This window comes from Mizuhopecten yessoensis, unplaced genomic scaffold (genome assembly GCF_002113885.1).
Source record: "Mizuhopecten yessoensis strain PY_sf001 unplaced genomic scaffold, ASM211388v2 scaffold2871, whole genome shotgun sequence".
Taxonomy (NCBI): domain Eukaryota; kingdom Metazoa; phylum Mollusca; class Bivalvia; order Pectinida; family Pectinidae; genus Mizuhopecten; species Mizuhopecten yessoensis.
Window position 1 is genome coordinate 99,075 of NW_018404761.1, and position 19,354 is coordinate 118,428.

At 35.9% G+C, this 19,354-nt stretch overlaps 2 protein-coding genes across 2 annotated transcripts; one reads left to right on the plus strand and one right to left on the minus strand.

Annotated features, from left to right (window-relative positions):
- The first annotated feature begins 2,346 nt into the window (after window positions 1-2,346).
- On the plus strand, window positions 2,347-4,383 carry LOC110446604. The gene is made up of 2 exons (XM_021491827.1): window positions 2,347-2,905; window positions 3,370-4,383. The coding sequence occupies exons 1-2, from the start codon at window positions 2,508-2,510 to the stop codon at window positions 4,118-4,120; spliced, it is 1,149 nt and encodes a 382-aa protein (XP_021347502.1). The 5' UTR covers window positions 2,347-2,507; the 3' UTR covers window positions 4,121-4,383.
- A 6,415-nt stretch (window positions 4,384-10,798) lies between these two features.
- LOC110446605 (peptidyl-prolyl cis-trans isomerase CYP19-2-like) lies at window positions 10,799-11,765 on the minus strand. The gene has a single exon (XM_021491828.1). It carries the CDS (start codon window positions 11,709-11,711, stop codon window positions 11,196-11,198), a length of 516 nt encoding a protein of 171 aa, XP_021347503.1. The 5' UTR covers window positions 11,712-11,765; the 3' UTR covers window positions 10,799-11,195.
- Between the last annotated feature and the right edge of the window lie 7,589 nt (window positions 11,766-19,354).

Consider the following 19,354-nt stretch of genomic DNA (forward strand, 5'->3'; position numbering starts at 1 on the left):
TATACACATGTACGTGCTGGACACCGTCATGCATAACAAAAAGATCCGTAAACTGTCGATGTTTTCGAAAATAAAATTAGTATGCGCATTTATGTCACCGATTATTAGAAACATGGCTACATACATAATTTGAAGACTGCACACCAATTAATAATACTTGATTATCCATTGAAAAATATACAAAACTCTTTTTTCCACGAGCTGTAAAACCACGGAATTAGGGGAAATATAAAATTATCTTAAACTGTCGTCATTTTAAAATCTAGAATAAATATAAATCAATGAAATGAAATAAACAACATTTTTCACATTTGGAAACATAAATCTAACATCCTTCCAAGTCGTTTAAGAAATCGTGCGAGCTCTCATAACCGATAATGTTCTATTAATAGCAAATACAATAAATACTCCATTATGTACTTATAGTAACCTCAATGGGGATTCGACCCTTTCCAAAAGAAAATCCAGTTCGCACTTGAAAACGGAAACAACAAAATATCAGCATTTTAAGAATGAATATTTTACATGGAATTTCTGTTTTTAGAAACTAAAATTTTGTTTTTCAACGAAAAACGAATATCCCAACATTAGAATAAAAAACATTGCTCTTTACAAAACTTAGAAAATAGCGAGTACTTTTCTATCACGAATCTAATAGTTTTAGAAAGGGCTTCGTACACGTTGTTCAACGTGTGCCCAATCCCATTGCTAATTATATTGGCAATGAAATATGTTAAAATNCAAAAAAAAAAAAAAAAAAAAAAAAAAAAACATTGCTCTTTACAAAACTTAGAAATTAGCTAGTAATTTTCTACCACGAATCTAATAGTTTTAGAAAGGGCTTTGTATACGTTGTTCAACGTGTGCCCTATCCCATTGCTAATTATATTGGTAATAAAATATGTTAAAACCAAATGAATCAATAGTTTCAGTTAAATATTCTAGGTTGGTACCCTGTCGAATTCACTAAATAAGGGTTTCGACTTACTTAGTCTTATATAAATATAAACTTTATTTATTGAACAAAAATTATGAAAAAAGTTATTTCAACTTATCAATCTTGTTGGCCCGGATGTTAGCGCGTGGGGAGGTCTTAAAGCAGGAGGTCTTAAAGTAGGAAGAAACCGGAGTAACCGGAGAAAACCCACGCGGTCGGGCAGGTGACCCCAACCTTTTCACGTCCGGAGATTTGAACCCCAGCCGCCTTGGTGAAAGGCAAGTGCGCTATCCACTGCACCACCCGACCATCCCAAATACATGTACATCGGAACCCTGGTATCTATGTTGCGCATATATACTGAAAAACCTGGTACAGTTTTCATCGACGGTATGAGAGACCAACTGTGTTTTAAAAATAACGACCTGTTTTCGAACATTTTTGATATAAAACATATATATGTTATAGAATATTTATATCTCGCGAGGCATTTCTGTGTGATATTCCATATCACGCGAGACAACATTCGTAAGACACTTTGATTGAAACACGAATTGATTTTCTCGGGGATAAATACACAGGCAAGTTCGCAAATTAAAATGTACGGGAATACAGGTATTCGATGTGGACTTAAAAGATCGGATATCTTGTAAAGGTTCCCATTTTTTAATAAAGGTTCCGAGGGCTTACAAGTTATTAAATAATTACTCTATGAAAATAAGAATAAATTCCATAAAGCTTATTTACAAGATAAAGAATAATAGAAGAATGAATGAAACCATTGTATCCAAGTTCATATTTAGAAAGCTTCGGATACAACTGTATATGCCTAGTAGCTAGTCGTAGTGATTTAAACTATTTTATATTTTATTCATTTATAATCTGGAAAACGTGAAACAAAGAAATATTTATAAATTGAACTAATGAAAGTATCAATGAATCACGGGAACGTCTGTCGTTGTGGGAACCCAATGCTCCTTAAAGCTGGCCTGTCTTATAATTAGTTGTAAATGCTCTGGGGAGGAAAAAAAAGTTTTTAAAAAATGTTTTAAACAGATTTATATCAGTTCTACTCGGTATAGAGTTATTTCGTGTATGCTTGACGATGAAAGGATCTAGTTACTCATCAATCCTTTCCTGGTCGGTTGAACGAAACGTGTTTTAACGGGACGACATGCTAAGTAAGAACTTGGGACGATTCTTACTCCGGTCTCCTGTATCATTAATACCCCATGTGCGCTTTAATTCTTCCGAACCAAGAAGAGAAAATTGTATAATAAAAAAAATCTATAAATATAATGTAAAATAAATATGTATGTGAAGAGGAATGACGTAGCTATACTGAAAGTTGACAGAGTTACCTCGCTTTGCAGTAACTTCTGCTTTTGGAAAACACCGCTTCTAAGAAAAGCAAACCGAAAAGAGACCTGTTCGCAAGATAACGGGGTTTCAGAAAACATTGTTAAAACGGAAATACGTGTAGGCGTACAGGGAATTACATATAAGATAAACGCATAGTATATATATATCACATCGTAAGTCATAGGTGCACTCAAAGGAAGACTTGACAATGGGTTTGTATCTTAAACCATCTGAAATACGTTATACCCAGGCAACGATCAGCGGTGTTTTTCGACAAACCACTAGGCACAAAAATACACAGATCGGAAAGACACTTGACGACATTTTGGTAGCATCTTCTTCTATAGACCAGATTCCAAAGATAACTGTGTGTAAAAAAAATGGACAGTGGTATAGTTTCGACAATCGCCGGCTATGGATATTCAAAAAGTTAGAAAAATATGGGATATGTTCGAAAATTCTAGTAAAATCTAAGAGATTTAAAAAGATTAAATTTACAACAAAATTTACAACAAAAAGTGATGGAACGACTGTGGAGTTAAGGGGAGGTGACGCTGGAGGTACTTACTGGCGACAACAGGAGGAACTTGTAAATTCCCATCACAGGTATGTCAAAGGAAACTTCAAATTAGATAACAATTCATTTAGTAACTCACATAACGGAATGTTGATTAATCCGGTTATAGACGCTGAAAGTAGACACTCTACGTATTTTTGGAAGGGTTGATAGACCCATGCGCAATATCTACCCAGCGTTGTACGAACGACAACTCTGGGTAGAGATTTGACAGGTGCCGGTGATTCACTTTCATTTTCACTTTCACCATTTCACCTTGGGTAGAGATTTGAAAGGTGCGATTGATTTCATTTTCTCTTTCACCACTTAACTGCTGATGTACTTCCTTTTTTTTCAAAAGGACCAATACGAGTAAAAAGAAAATCCCTCATATTTCCTACAATCGGACAATGTTTTGATATTATTTTTCAGTATAGAATCTACTATATTTTTTCTATGGAATCTTTTTTATAAAGAATTCATTAATGTGCATTATATTTTTTATTACTTTCAGTGATTTAAATGATAGTACCGCTGAATTGCACAACAATTCCAAAAAAACGGAAACAAAAAGAACACCTTCAGCTGCGTCGCTTACAACAAGGTCAGTACATGGTGATGGAGCAGAAAACTTAAGTGATTTGAAATACGATATTTCTTCATGGCCTTCCTCGGCCGTTTTGGATTTATATTTTCCCATTATGCTAGAATCTTCAGGAACACCAAATAGAAATGGATTAGACAAAGCTGATACAAACTTAAAGTTACCAGAAACATCTGACGGTTCGTATTCAACATTCAACGATTCCCACTACGATGAAACACGTACGTTGCCAGTTTCACCAGAAAAATCTGATGACGGACCAGATTCAACTTTAGGCGATTTTCACAATGATCTTAAATGCTTTCCTGTTTCACAAGAAACATCAGATGACAGTTCGGATTCAACATCCGGTTCTCTCAATGTTACGTTGCCATTATCACAAGAAATGCGTGTTTGTGACTCGGATTCGACACTATACGACTCAAACAACCCGGAGACATCGTCCATGGACACGACCCTGATGTCTCCGGTTTTAACAGACTCGATAGCTGATACAGAATTACTTGGTTTACGCTTAGCCGATCTAGGACTGAGATTTTTGTCTGCAGGATTTTCTACTCATACAGTCATGTCGACATCTGAAAATAAATCACCGACACTGCGGTCTTCGTCAGAATACGGAGGGGGAAAGAAAAAAAAACGTAAAAAGAAAAAAAAATAGTTTTTTTAGATAGATAAATATTCCACAAAAAACTTCATGGCCTTTCTTTTGTCACCTGATGCAGCTTCAAAAATATTTGCATACATTTGATCAGCTCGTCTGGAATCACAGTCAAATGATAGAGCCCTTATGTGTTATCTGTATTATCAGATCTCTTTATGATAAGAGCGAACGATATACTTTGTAACAATGGTGGGACGGAGTAATAGGTTTAAATACAGCAACACTGGCACTAATAAATAAACTTAATAGCACATTGTAAATATTTGTTGTCATTTATTATCAACCGTTCGAATAATTGCAGTTGTATTTGAAAATCCTGCTGGATTGCATGATCCAATTTAAAGAGGTAACTGATGATCAAGCTAACCTGGTACATCATAATCTCAACATGCCGTTAACCCAGTTTGTGATCAATTACCTGGCTCAATAGACGAGATTTAGCCAACATAATGAGATGTAACGGGTTCAACACGTGATAGAAGACATGGAAGTGTTGTTTGATAAGACTAGGTGTGTTAACCTGTTTCCAATTGTTTTCTTTGTGAACGTCATAAATTGCTTCGAATAACAACATATAACTTCAGATCTCAAAGGTGATTTATGCACAAATGAATGGAAGTATAGAAGAATTGGGCCTAGTTAGTAAAATATACTGACAGCTAAGTATGATTACTGATCAGTCTGATATCTATTATCAAAAGTGTGCTGTAAAAAGAGTGGGGTTTACTATTTACCTGCATCCCTTTCAAAACTTCCCACAACAACAGTTAGCCAGATGCATGGAAACTCTTAAACCTGTACGTGATAATGATTAACCCGTTTGGAAATTGTTGAATTGCAAGAGTTAAGCCCGATTTTCATTAGCATAAAGTACGGTAATGAAAATTATTCTTCAATGTTATTTTCTAGTTTTCAATTTTCATTCAAATAATGAAAAGCATTTGATCCATGCTGAAAGAAAATTAAACGGAATCGAAACAAGAAATATCTTTAAGAAAATATAAACGGAAGAGTGTTTATTTATGTGGTGATCAATCAGAAATAGCTGTGTACCTGTGGCATTGCTCAAAACATTTGATTAAACGAGTGGATATCAAAGAAACTAATACTAAATTACTACGGAAAGAAAACACACATTTTACCAAAATGTTGAAAATCCCTATTATATTCATAATACTTCTTATTGTTTAGTTATTAACTTTTTTTTTCTGAATATAAATCGAACACAATAACTGCAGGTGCTCCCCACTGTTCCTACTCCATATCAAAAATCACGTTACTCAAATATCAGACTTTTTGCAGATGCTATGTGTAATTGTAGATAATGACATTGATGTACCTGTGGATATACTTAATTCAATTACTGCATGGACTGACCAATGGTAGATACTCTTTAATCCAAATAAAACAGTAACTGGAACCTCCACCCGTAAACATGCTTACCTCCATTCCACTCTTTTTAATACATCATCTTATTACATAAACCTACCACCACAACCATTCAGTATAATTTAGCATCAACATTGAACAGAAAGCGTACCTAGTTTGATCATATTTATACAAACAAAAAAAAGTCGATAGAAATACCCTTAAACACTATACATTTATATCATACATTTTAATTATACGAATTTTAGAATATTTGAATAGTGTATGGAACAACTGTTTTAAATTAGAATATGATCTACTTGTATATGTTAATTTTGAAGCATAAAATCAAACATTAATTACGCATTTTGATATCGTTATTTCTCTCTGTCTTAACCCTAATACAATAACTGATCATAAGTGATAAACGGATTCAGGCTGTTTAGTCTGATGTCTTCTACACTTTTCTTGAACAACAATTCTACTCAACGTTCCTGTTTCGATCGAAGGTATCGGATAGTATTGTTCATCTTTATAACAGCATGTCTGATTGGATGATACTGATCACATGACAGAGGAATGATACATCATTACTCGCGCGCTCGAGTTTTCCCAATCATATTTCCCTTTTTCGGAGCTTCCCTAGAAAATGAGCAAAGCCACCACAACCGAGTTCCAAATGACTGAAACAGACGACGACGAAAACGGTGCCTCAACAAGATGTTGCCTACGATATAATTGTATGTGAAATATGGATTGTCCTTGTGGGCAAGATTCTTTCTTTCTCCGAATTTTGCCCTCGTGAAACATGATGAATTTCGGAGAAAGAAAGTCTTGTTTCCGAACCTCAAGGATGAAACATGTATAATACTAGTATATCAGATATGTGTTTAGGTCTTAGCTCAGAGATGCATTGTTTTTCTTATATATTTGTATTTTCTGTTATACTACTGTATTATTAATATTGAAATCCTTTTTGAATTTCACCAGTGTGTGTTATTATGAACCAAACATGTTTAAGTATTTGATAGTGGCCATTGAGTTAAAATAAGTCAGGGTAACTGATACATGAGTGCCAGTGTATTTCAGTATGTTTAGTATCGCAAGCGTAACGGTAATACTAAAGCACTAATAGCTTTTGTGCAAAGAGAATGTAACACAATTGGAAAAAAGAAATGGAGAGTTAACCACAAATGACAAGGAAAAGGCAGAAACTTTAAATCTACACTTTGCGTGTGTATTCGTAGATGAAGGCACAATTGAAAGCCCCGGTTTCCCGCCACGAACACAAAATACTATCAGCTCAATCGCTATCAGTGAAGATAAGATCAGAAAAGCTATTAACAAACTAAAAAGAAACAAATCACCAGGACCCGATCAGATTCGCCCACATTTTATAAAAAGAAACTGCTGACGAACTCATTAAGCCACTTGAAATTATATTCCGTAAATCTGTGCAACATCAAAAGTTACCTGCAAAATGGAAACATGCAATTGTGACTCCGATCTTCAAAAAAGGAAGCAAAAACAAATCCAGGTAACTACAGACCGATTAGTCTCACGTCGGTTGTGGGGAAACTCTTACAAACGATCATAAGAGATGGCATCGTCAAACACCTAGACGAGAACAATCTGATCACTGAAAACCAGCACGGGTTTAGAAGTGGTCGATCATGCACAACACAATTATTAGAAACCCTTGAGGACTGGACAGAAGCTTTAGACCAAAACAATCAAATCGATACAATCTACCTAGATTTCAAAAAAGCTTTTGACAAGGTCCCACACAAAAGACTGATTGAAAAAGTGGAAGGGTACGGGATAAAAGGAGTACTACTAGAGTGGATACGTGACTTCATTAAAGATATGAAACAGGAAGTAGTTGTAAACGGCCAGTACTTATCATCCAAATTGGTCACCAGTGGAGTTCCACAGGGGAGCGTGCTCGGACCAGTACTGTTTCTCATCTACATAAACGATCTACCCGAGTCACTCGATAATAAAATCAAAATGTTTGCCGACGACGCCAAACTACAAACCAACAAAAGCTGATGAGGATGGATTGTCACTCCAGAACGACATCACTAAGGTATGTGAATGGACAGACAAATGGCTGATGGAACTAAATTCAGACAAATAGAAACAACTTAAAATATATATAGGCAATCAGAAGAACAACGTCAGATATGAGATCACCCAGCAAGGGGAGAGACATCGAATAGATCTAGTGTCAAGTGAAAGAGATCTCGTTGTAGTTATTGACAAAAACCTAAAATTTAGTGAGCAAGTGAACACTGCAGTATCTAAATATAAATCTAATAGAAACGTAGGTCTCATATTCAAAACTTTCAGTTGTATTGATAAACAAATGTTTCTCAACCTTTACAAATCTTTGGTACGTCCATACCTTGAAATTAATGTCACTATGTGGTCACCTATCCTGAAAAAAAGACCAAATCTCCTCAGAGAATGTTCAAAGAAGGGCAACCAAACTAGTTCCATCCCTGAAAGATCTCTCGTACCCTGAGCGTGTTCGTCGGCTAGGGCTACCATCACTTGAATATAGAAGACTAAGATCTGATATGGTAGAAATATATAAGCTGATAAACACCATAGATATAACCAACCAGCAAATCATCCCTGCCTTCGACAACCTCAATACGAGGGGAAACTGAAAAACAAACTGGAAACAAATCGGTATAAGACCAATATTAGGGGACATGCTTTTAAAAATATAATTGTAAATATTTGGAATCAACTCCCTACAATTGTTGTGGATTCCCCAACCTTAAATGTTTTTAAATCTAGACTCAATAAGCATTGGATCAATCATCCAATCAACTTTTTACCATCCTGCTACTAATATGTAATAAAAGTTGTATACGCGTCCTCTGCGCAACCTGTAAATATGTGAACAACTATGAAGAAGCGTCAACAGAAGCAATGTTTTATGCTTACGAAGACGTCGACCACCATGAACCATGAACCATAAGTCTTGTACACAACATGGAAAACGTATCCATTTCTGGACCCACACTTCCATTTGTTACATTTCAAATCGCCAACATCTTAAAATGCTTAACAAATATAGGTTATATCCATCTCCTCCCAATCTCTTTAAATCTTCACAATCATGAAAATAACGGCATCTGAGGATGATATATCCCCCGGCAGCAAGTTGAAGTGTTGGTTCTATGGAAAACTGATCTGCACCTTGTATTAACTTGATCAAACCTCATACTGCTATGACAATGCACTAGTTATTTCAAAGTGAAGTTAACGTTTGACCCATATTGAGAAAGATCTGTCCAGTTCTTCGCGGGAAATAGTGATAACAAACTAAAACTAAAAATCCTAGATGGCTACCTGGCAACCATTTTGTTGCTGTTGTTTTTCATCAGCCTCATAATGAAAAATTCACAATTTGAAAATGAACTTGTTCTTCTTGAGAAATGTGCTTACAAAATTGATTTGTCAAAAAGTTTGCTATCTTGTGGCCATTCTGTTTTCCCCATCATTTTTCAAAATGTAACATGCATAATAAAAAATCATCGGAAACCTACATGTGAAATTTGATAAAGATCTCTCAAGTACTTTCTGAGAAATATCACTTAAAAACTTTTTAACTATCAAAAACCAAGATGACCTCCTGTTGGTCATCGTGACTGTCTTATCAGTTACACAATTCTTATGCACCAAACCTACATTTGACATTTGATAAAGAGTGTGCAAAGTATGCTTTCTGAAAATAGAGATAACCAACTTTGACTTTGAAACTTCGAGAAGGTCGCCTTGTCTGCCATCTTGGTTGTCTGATTAGCAGCAAATTTTGAAATGCTTTACCAAGGGCCATGGGGGATCTACACGTGAAACTTGAGAAATATTCATCCAATATCTCACCCCTGCAGGTCGTATTTCTCTCCACTTCTAGCTACTTTTTATTTCCTAACGCCCTGCATGGCAATACCTCACTTCTGGCATAAATGTTATATGTTCGCCAAAGTGAGGAAGGCAATGGGTTCTGTCACCATGCCAGGACATACCGAAGTCCTTAAAATGGTACATTGTAGTTATTATTCCCTCCTTAACGCTTAGCATTTGGGGTAATGCCAACAACTGGTTCACCCAGTTGCTGGCATAATATGACCGGGCGGAATGCTGTGCTGGGTGCCTTGGGCATGTCATTTTAGTGAAGTAGCACTATAAAGTCGGCATCAGATCTGGGCTCTCACAAATAGGCAAATACACTAACATACCGGTACCCTGCCTCCAGCTCACATACACGCACAAACAACACACATGGGGCACGTCCTTGAATGACATAAACCCTAAGAAAAGAAGCATCCAATACTTTGAGAAATAGCTTTTACAAGCTTGAATCCCAAAATCCAAGATGGCCACCTTCGACCACTTGTTTTTTCAATCAGTTTCAAAAATAAACATGTGAAACAAGATTATAAGGGGAACCAAGCTATCAAATTTGAGAAGATCTCTCCAGTACTTTCTGAGTGATAGTGCTATCAAACATTAACTCTCAAAATTCAAGATTGGTGACAGGTAGCCATCTTTGTTTTCCAATCAAATCCCAAAATAGAAGATGTAGGCTATAACTAGGGAGCACGGGAAACCTTGATGTGAAAGGTTCGGTCAACGGTCAGCCACTACTTGAATTTCTTTTATTGTTTCGCCATATGTAGATACGTAAATGTCATAGGTGAATATAATTTTGAAAATGAATTATGATAGTGTACAATGTATACAATTACTGTTATTTTGATAATAATGTCAAATTGATATACATATACTTTTAATTAGAAAACCATGCAAACTTTTCACAAAACTTAAATATATCCAATTTTGTCAACTTGCCAATATAGAGTTACAATGATAGTCTATATTATATAAAACTTGCCGTATATTTATTATCTACATTATTTTAGCATGCCATACATGGCCAATGCACAATTTCATATAATCATGGAGCTTGATTATCAATGTTTATTATGGTAAATGCATTGATACATTTTCTGTTATGATACAAAAAATGATTGGCATGCTAAAGAATAAGGGCCATGGCTATATATCGTTAATAAATATATTATTAAGTAATATTTATAAAAGAGGATTTATGGAATATAACCCGAAATATATGAAATATTGTGTAATTATATATCTATCGAGTCAGATCTTGTATCATAACATTTATTTGTAAGTCTGTTACAGTTACAACTAAGTTTAATAGAAAAAGTGGTAAAACCGAGTTTTTTATCTTCTACATCAGATCTAAATAAATAACAGACGAAAGACTAGAGGAATCGTGTTGTAATTTAATCAAAAAATTTATTAAAGTCTCTGCCACACAATGCTTCCTAAATACATATAAGTAATATTAAATAGTGTTATTTACTGTATACATTGCGGATTTTAAAGTCAGTTCTCGGGTTAAATCTGGCCCTAATTCATTAGTATTTAAAGCTGGCCACAATTATCAATCTGAATCGCTTCTTTTGTTTTCCCAGTGTCGGATCCATTTCCTTTTATTTTCCTCACAACATTGAAAATACAATATCTTTAAGCACAAAGCGAAGAGAATAACTATGATAGAACTTTCTGTCCTAGGTGTTTCTTTTCATCCAATGTTTCCTGTATAAGCACAGTTTCTCAGGGTGACACTAAAGCAATACTGAATGTTACATTGCAGACTTTAAATGACCCCACAGTCAGAAATCACAACAGGTTTACTTGTTTTTCCAATGTCTGAGCCAACTTTCTCTATTTCCGTCAAAACCTCTAGCCCATCTACGACACTGCCGAATACCACATGCTTTTCATCCAGATCTTCTTTTTTCACAGTGCTCAGGAAAAATTGCGAGCCGTTCGTATTTGGGCCTCTATTTGCCATCGACAAAATACCCGGTCCAGTATGCTTCAGCTCGAAGTTTTCGTCTTCAAACTCCTTTCCGTAGATACTTTCCCCTCCGGTCCCATTTGCTCTGGTAAAGTCCCCTCCTTGGCACATGAACCCTGGGATGACACGGTGAAATGATGAGCCTTTGAAATGTAATGGCTTTCCACTCTTTCCTGTTCCCTTTTCACCTGTACAAAGTGCTCTGAAGTTTTCACTTGTTATGGGAACAACGTCTGGTCTTAACTCCATGACAATTCGTCCAACCTTATCATCTCCAATTGTAATGTCGAAAAATACTTTCGGTTTGGCCATTATAAGCGTAGAGTGATATGGCGGCTGTTTACGCGATAGGGTAAAACCGGAAGCTTTGCCGAACTGACTATATTTATCGCTAGTTATGCCTGACTTGTATACCAGCCGCAGTTCTGATTTGGATCAGGTATAAACTGTACGTATATTTTTTGTTAAATTTAAACGTTTTCAAAGTACACTAATAGAAGATAGTTATATATGTACGAATGACTACAAATAAATCTGTGCTAAGAAGAGTGAATAATTTTAGGAAATGAAAAAACTACGAACTTGATTATCTATTATGAGCTTTATATTGTTAACTTTTACTAAACGAACGCCTAACATAATAATAAAAATAATTCGAGGTTCTTGTATACCGCTTTATCACACCCTAGTTCGTAGGTCGTCTCAAAGCGGTTCACAATTTATTATCCATGATTATAGGGCCTTTGCAAACAGTCAATATTTCTCTCTACTCCCTGGGGATCATACAGCCGGTGCTGTCATTTCGGCGCTCACAGCTAGCATTCTTCAATTTTAGCACTGCCTAACCACGTACTCATTTACAGCGCTGAATAGACTGGAACAAGCTGAGTTAAGTGTCTTGCTCAAAGATACAACACAGTGCCGTGCCGTGAGTCGAACCAACAACCCTTCGGCCACGAGCCCGTCGTCCTACTAACATCGTTACTTTATCATTACTACCAATAACTTCATCCCACACTAATCTGGTTATCGGGAAGGTGATTTCACTGTAAAGTTTAATCGTTAAATAAATATAAACATAAATGTACATACCAATACACAAGTGTACAAGGTTGCAAGGTCATAAGGGACAGGTTAAAGGTGGGTAGAACCCTGAAGAAGAGAACAAGTCTTCCTGTTGACAACATCATTGAGTTGTTGGGGTTTATCCTCAACAACACTTATTTCTCCTTCAGGGGTACAATTTACCAGCAACTATTGGGGCAGCAATGGGGAGCCCAGTATCACCTATTGTTGCCAATTTAGTTATGGAGCATCTGGAGCAGAAAGCCATCACAACTGCACCGATGGAGTGTCGTCCTTAACTATGGAAAAGATATGTTGATGATGACTTGGAAGTAGTCAAGAAAGGTGAGAAGAACAGGCAAACGGAAAAAATCCATTCCTTGATATCCTTATCGTAACAAGAGATGACAGTTCCATCAAATTGCTGGTATACAGAAAAATACTCACACAGACCAGTACCTCAACTTTAATGCACATCATACATTGCATCAGAAGCTGGGGGTAGTTTGCAGTCTCCTGGACAGATGCATAAACATCGTAACTGAACAGGAAGACATGGAGATATCAAACAGGCCCTGACAACATGTGGATACCCCGAATAGTCGATAAGGAAATAGAATAACAAATAGAAAATAAAGGCAATGCTAATGTCCCAAAGAAACAAAAACGTACAAACACAGATAGAAACAGACGTTTTCGAAAGCTTGCAAAATAACTTTTCAATTCCTGTTTTTGTCATTTAAAGACTTAGTCTTGCCATCTTCTGAAATCATCTTTATGCCTTAGTCTTTAAATATACAGAGGTATTGTTTTAATCCAGGTCAATGTAAGCATTTTAAGTGAATTACATAGCATAGGTGTATCTGAACAGAAGATATCAAGTGTATAGTACCCTTCCATAGTTGTTGACCTGGAGTTGTACATAAACCTTCTACGTCAAGAAGGACTAATCGAAAAAGGATTGCTTTATTTTCGCTTCACTGACTCGGGGACTAGCTAGGCATGCGCCTGTACGCACGTGCGTATTTCAGTTTCAGAAGATGGCAATATTTAGTATGATAAGTTTTTTGTTATTTTTTTAATATTCTTGCCATTTCTAGTTTCAGTCTTAATCTCTTCATCAGATCACAGGTTACATAATCAGGACACGAAGTCTACAAAAGGTCCGAGCGAGAGATTTTGATTACTTTTAATCGGTATATTTCCAAACATTTAAAAGACACATTTAAAACCTTTTAAACTAGAGACATCAAACATCTATAAAGTATTAGATACTGACATCTCTGTGCTATACATACACTCTCAGTTCTCCCAAAAGGTTTTAACAGCCGCCAAAGACATCAGAAGCACAGAGTAAAACGTCATCTGTCTTCGTACAGTTGTGACAGCAGTCAACACACAACACACTCAACATCATCATCGAACCCAAAAGACAGGCTAAGTACATCTGCAGCACGTGTAACATCTACAACATCAATTGCAAGTGATTCTGAATATATTGGTAATCAAATACTAGTACATGAAAAATTCTAGTAGTGAAATGTCAATCTATTAAGAACAAGTCAGCAGTGCTCAAAACTGTGGTGATTACATTAAACCTAACCGTACAATCAAGGAAAATAAGATCTTCCCAGATGGGTTTACTTTGTTTAGGAAGGACAGGAACCGCCAAGGAGGAGGAGTGTTCATCTATATCAATAACTGCTTCTCAGTAACAGAGTTTCCTAATTCTGACTCCTACAACTCAAAGGTGCCAAAAAGGTGATAATAGAATCATATTACAGACACTCAAACAGGAAACCAAACTACTCATTGGCAGCCCAGACAAGGCATAGGCAGCCCAGACAAGGCATAGGCAGCCCAGACAAGGCATAGGCACTCAACAATTTCAGTCTGTTTTCACAAAGGAGCTCCCCGCCCCCTTCTCAATATGCCATCTCTCACCAACTCGAAGTTCCCCACTAAGAGGGACCTCATTATGGAGGCATATGGAGTGGAAAAGATCATTCGTAATATTAGTGCCAGTAAAGCCAGTGGTCCAGATGGCATACTGAACCAAATGCTACAACAATTTTCAGAACTAGCCCCAAAACTTACTCACATCATCCGACAATCAATTGTTAATGGTGAACTTCCAAAAGATTGGAGAAGTGCCAACATAACCCCAATATTTGAGAAAGGTAACCGTCACCTACCGAGTATCTACAGGCCAGTGTCAGTCACATGTGTGTGCTGTAAACTCTCAGGAACCAGGTAACCGTCACCTACCGACTAACTATAAGCTCTCAAGAACCAGGTAACCGTCACATACCGAGTAACAACAGGCCAGTGTCAGTCACATGTGTGTGCTTTAAACTCTCAGGAACCAGGTAACCGTCCCCTCCCGACTAACTATAAACTCTCAGGAACCAGGTAAGCGTCACATACCGAGTAACAACAGGCCAGTGTCAGTCACATGTGTGTGCTTTAAACTCTCAGGAACCAGGTAACCGTCACCTACCGACTAACTATAAACTCTCAGGAACCAGGTAACCGTCACATACCGAGTAACTACAGGCCAGTGTCAGTCACATGTGTGTGCTGTAAACTCTCAGGAACCAGGTAACCGTCACTTACCGAGTAATTACAGGCCAGTATCAGTCACATGTGTGTGTTGTAAACTCTCAGGAACCAGGTAACTGTCACTTACCGAGTAATTACAGGCCAGTGTCAGTCACATGTGTGTGCTGTAAACTTCAGGAACCATCTCTTGAAACATAATATACTTACACCACTGCAGCATGGCACTCATGTGAAACACAATTGTTGATTACAACACATGACATCACCAGCATGTACGACAAGAAAATAAAAGTTGACAAGCAATCCTAGCTTTCTGCAAAGCCTTTGATAAGGTCTCTAATACCAAACTTCTCTACAAACTAGAGAACTACGGTGTGAAACTTAACATCCTACGATGGATCAGAGTCTTCTTGACTACCAGGACACAGTGAGTATTTGTAGAAGGCAGCAAATTAACAGCAGTGAAAGCAGAGACCAGGGAACCTTAAGGGACGGTACTCGGGCCAATACTTTTTTCTCTGTCATATCAATGATTTGCCTGCTTGTGTAACATGTACCGTACAGCTTATTGCTGAAGATTGTTAGTTATACCTCCCAATCAAATGTCTTCGAAACCAGCTAGACTTTCAAAAGTATCTTACATCCTTAAAAGAACGAGCTATTAAATGAATTATGTCGCTCGCCGCGACAAAATGTTGCATCCTCCGAACGTCATGATCCAGGTCAACTAGCACCTTCAGATACAAACTTGACGGCCACATTCTCGGGGAAGTAGAAGAGAACCCATACTTACATGTAGGGGTTGTTATTCAAAACACCATGAAATGGGACGCTCACATTCGCACCATCACAAATAAAGCAAATTCCACGTTCGAGTTCTTACAACGAAATCTGCGACAGTGCAATTAACAGCTCACATCTGCACATCTGCAGTTAACAGCTCACAGCTGAATTTAATCAGGTTTAATTCCATTGCTGAAATTTAACGGAAATGACATGTTCATGGTTCAAACTAATATTGCTATTTAGTAGACTATCTTAAATCCAATATGACTTTAAATTCTCCTGAACCGATATGCTGAAACGTAATTGTAACTAGCAGTGTATGGTCCAGGCCATTTCTTGTCATTTCGGTGCCGATTTTAAATCCAATTTGACCGCCTTTTTACCTTTTTATCCTGAAATTCTACCAAATTGATGTACTTAAATTACCTTAGCTGTTAATAGGTCGTAAAACCATATAAAATTTAACGAACCTACCAAATTGTTTTGCTGAAAATAAATTGAAATGATTAGTGTGTGTGATATTGGCTATCATCCTAACCAATTCTTGTTATTTTGTGAGCGATTTCAAAACCAAAATAGCCAAAATAGTTACATCTTTAAAGCTTTTCTTTTTTAAATCGAAATAAAATAGATCAGTTTTGCTGAAACTATGCAGCAAATGATCAGTTGATGGTTACAAAACAAATGTTTTTAATTCGCAATTGGCAGTATTGATTTCACTTCAATTTTCTGAGTTAAAGGAACACGGAGTATAATATTAAGGTGACATTGAATTTGATATCAAAATGTTTATTTCTATAATTCAATATATACATGCAGATTCTATATGTATAATAAAGTCGTATCTAAGTGAAAAATATGACAATCATATGATCAAAATATTATTAGCATGAGAAAAAAGATTTATTGTCTTAGGTGGCTTCTTATCAAATACAAGTTGTGCAAGTTTTGCAAGTTTGAAGTTAACTTTTTTTATGTATTTCGGACTTGTGTAAGTCTAATATCACCGCGGAATTGTAATTAGATTTAGGTCCTTAGTATCAAACATAAAAATATTATGATTATTTTCATTGAATTTTACCAGGGATTTGTATGTCGCTGTTAATACGTATATGTAAAATCTTTATCATTTAATTACGATACTCTTTATTTGTATTACGGACTACAATCTTATTCATTACTACCAGGCCAAACTATCGATGAGTATACATTCGGTCTTAAAGGAAACACGCTTTTGTTTGTGGTTCAGCGTGGGTCATGTGACTGAAGCCTTACTCGAGTGGCGCTGTCGGTCCGGGGCTGGTGCAATCGGGAACCGTCGACACTTTCCGTAAACGAGAATTCGTTTACGGAAAGTGCCGACGGTTCCCGATTGGGGCTGGTGTGGACCGTCAAGATAGGATAACTCGTCCGGACTTCAAGCATGATACCTACAATTGAAGATAACTACATTTTATAGTGTGATCAGGGAATAACGTTGATTGTTTTTCATATATTCATTTATGAACTAAAAAGGGCCGTATTAAATTGGGAAATACGTAGAACTCCGACTTATAAGAATGGTTATATATGCCGTATAGTCTATAACTATTGCTGTTAGCGTGTACGGTCCTGAGCAGGGACATCATGATCAGAAAATCTGATCGTAAATTTTCCGAAGATATTTATTTGTTACATCAACTTTGCAAAGTTCACGATCAAGAGAGGTCTCCTTATGATATTGAAATGGAAAATACATTACATCAATGATGAAATACTGTATACATACTTCTGATAGCATACAGGGTCCTGGGCAGGGACAACATACTCAGGAAATAACATATATTTTTCCATAAGTATATATCTCCATCGATAATGTCGATGTTGATAGTAATGTTTATGGTCATTAGAGTTTTCGTATTAATTGATGAAATAGAACCCCGACTTATAAGAACGGTTATTTGCCGTATAGTCTATAGATATTGCTGTTAGCGTATACGGTCCTGAGCGGGGACATCCTGATCAAGGAACAAATTCTCATTATATCGGTATTAATGGATCAAATACATACTGTTGGCAAAGTGCAGAGTTAAGAGCTGAGTTAATATGACTTAGAAATAAAAAATTAAACCATGTTTATAGCATGTTATCTTCTTATTGCATATTATAGTGTATACGGTCCTGAGCAGGAACATCATGATCAAGAAATCTGATGGTGAATTTTTCCGTAGATATTGTTTTTAATACATCAACTTTGAAAAGTTCACGGTGTACTTTTCTTTTCTGGTTATATTACTTTTATTTCATCATGTCGTTCATCTTTTAAACACCAGAGAGAAATGATAATAGTAAATTCATTATATTATGTCAAATAACATCAAAATAGCATCTCCAAACTGGAGAGGATTAGGGCAAAAAGAAAAGAGAAACGATGTTTTTAACTACCTAAAAAATAACCATACATATTTTAATGTCTTATTTCTTCAGGATACTCATTTTACAGTAGAGCGGGAAAAAGAAATAGGGCTACAATGGGGATATGNATAGTAAATTCATTATATTATGTCAAATAACATCAAAATAGCATCTCCAAACTGGAGAGGATTAGGGCAAAAAGAAAAGAGAAACGATGTTTTTAACTACCTAAAAAATAACTATAAAGATGTTAATGTCTTATTTCTTCAGGATACTCATTTTACAGTAGAGCGGGAAAAAGAAATAGGGCTACAATGGGGATATGCATGTATTTTTAATTCATACAGAAATAATTCAAGGGGAGTTTGTGTACTTTTTAATAATAATTTTGAATTTGATATTCATAATGAATGGAAAGACAACCAAGGTAATATAATAATTCTTGATATAAGTATTGAAAAAAGTAGATTCACGCTAATAAATGTATATGGTCCAAATAGAGATGAACCACATTTTTACGAAAAGATATATGAACAAATTACTAGTTATAATAACCCCAATTGTATTATTTGTGGTGACTTTAATTTAGTTTTAGACCAAGAAAAAGACACAAATAATTATGTTAATATAAATAACTCAAATGCTCGTACAGGGCTTTTAAAACTTATAGAAGATATAAATTTGATTGACCCTTTCAGATTTTTCCATCCTAATTATAGACGATATACATGGCGAAAGAAGAACCCTGTAAAACAAGCTAGATTAGACTTCTTTCTAATCTCAGAAAATATTTCTAAATATATTGATAAAGTAATATTCATATAGGTTATAGGTCAGACCATTCAATTATCTCATTAGAAATAAAAATAAGTAATTTTGTAAAAGGAAGGGATCTATGGATATTAAATAATAGTCTTTTATATGACCAAGAATATGTACGAAAAGTTAAAGAAACAATAGTTAATAAGGTAAAACAACAATACTGTTCACCTATATATAATAATGACATTTCAAATGTAACAGATTCAGAACTTGTACTATGTATTGATGATCAATTATTTTTATAAACATTATTAGTGGGGACAAGAGAAATTGCCATATCATATTCATCATTTAGAAATAAGGAAAGGGATAAAAGAGAAAAAGAA

Excerpts from the sequence above, each read along its gene's own strand:
- LOC110446604 (XM_021491827.1), top strand. The coding sequence starts at position 2,508 with ATGGGTTTGTATCTTAAACCATCTGAAATACGTTATACCCAGGCAACG. Across the intron at positions 2,906-3,369 it reads CTTGTAAATTCCCATCACAG|TGATTTAAATGATAGTACCG; the intron begins GTATGTCAAAGG and ends TATTACTTTCAG.
- LOC110446605 (XM_021491828.1), bottom strand. The coding sequence starts at position 11,711 with ATGGCCAAACCGAAAGTATTTTTCGACATTACAATTGGAGATGATAAG.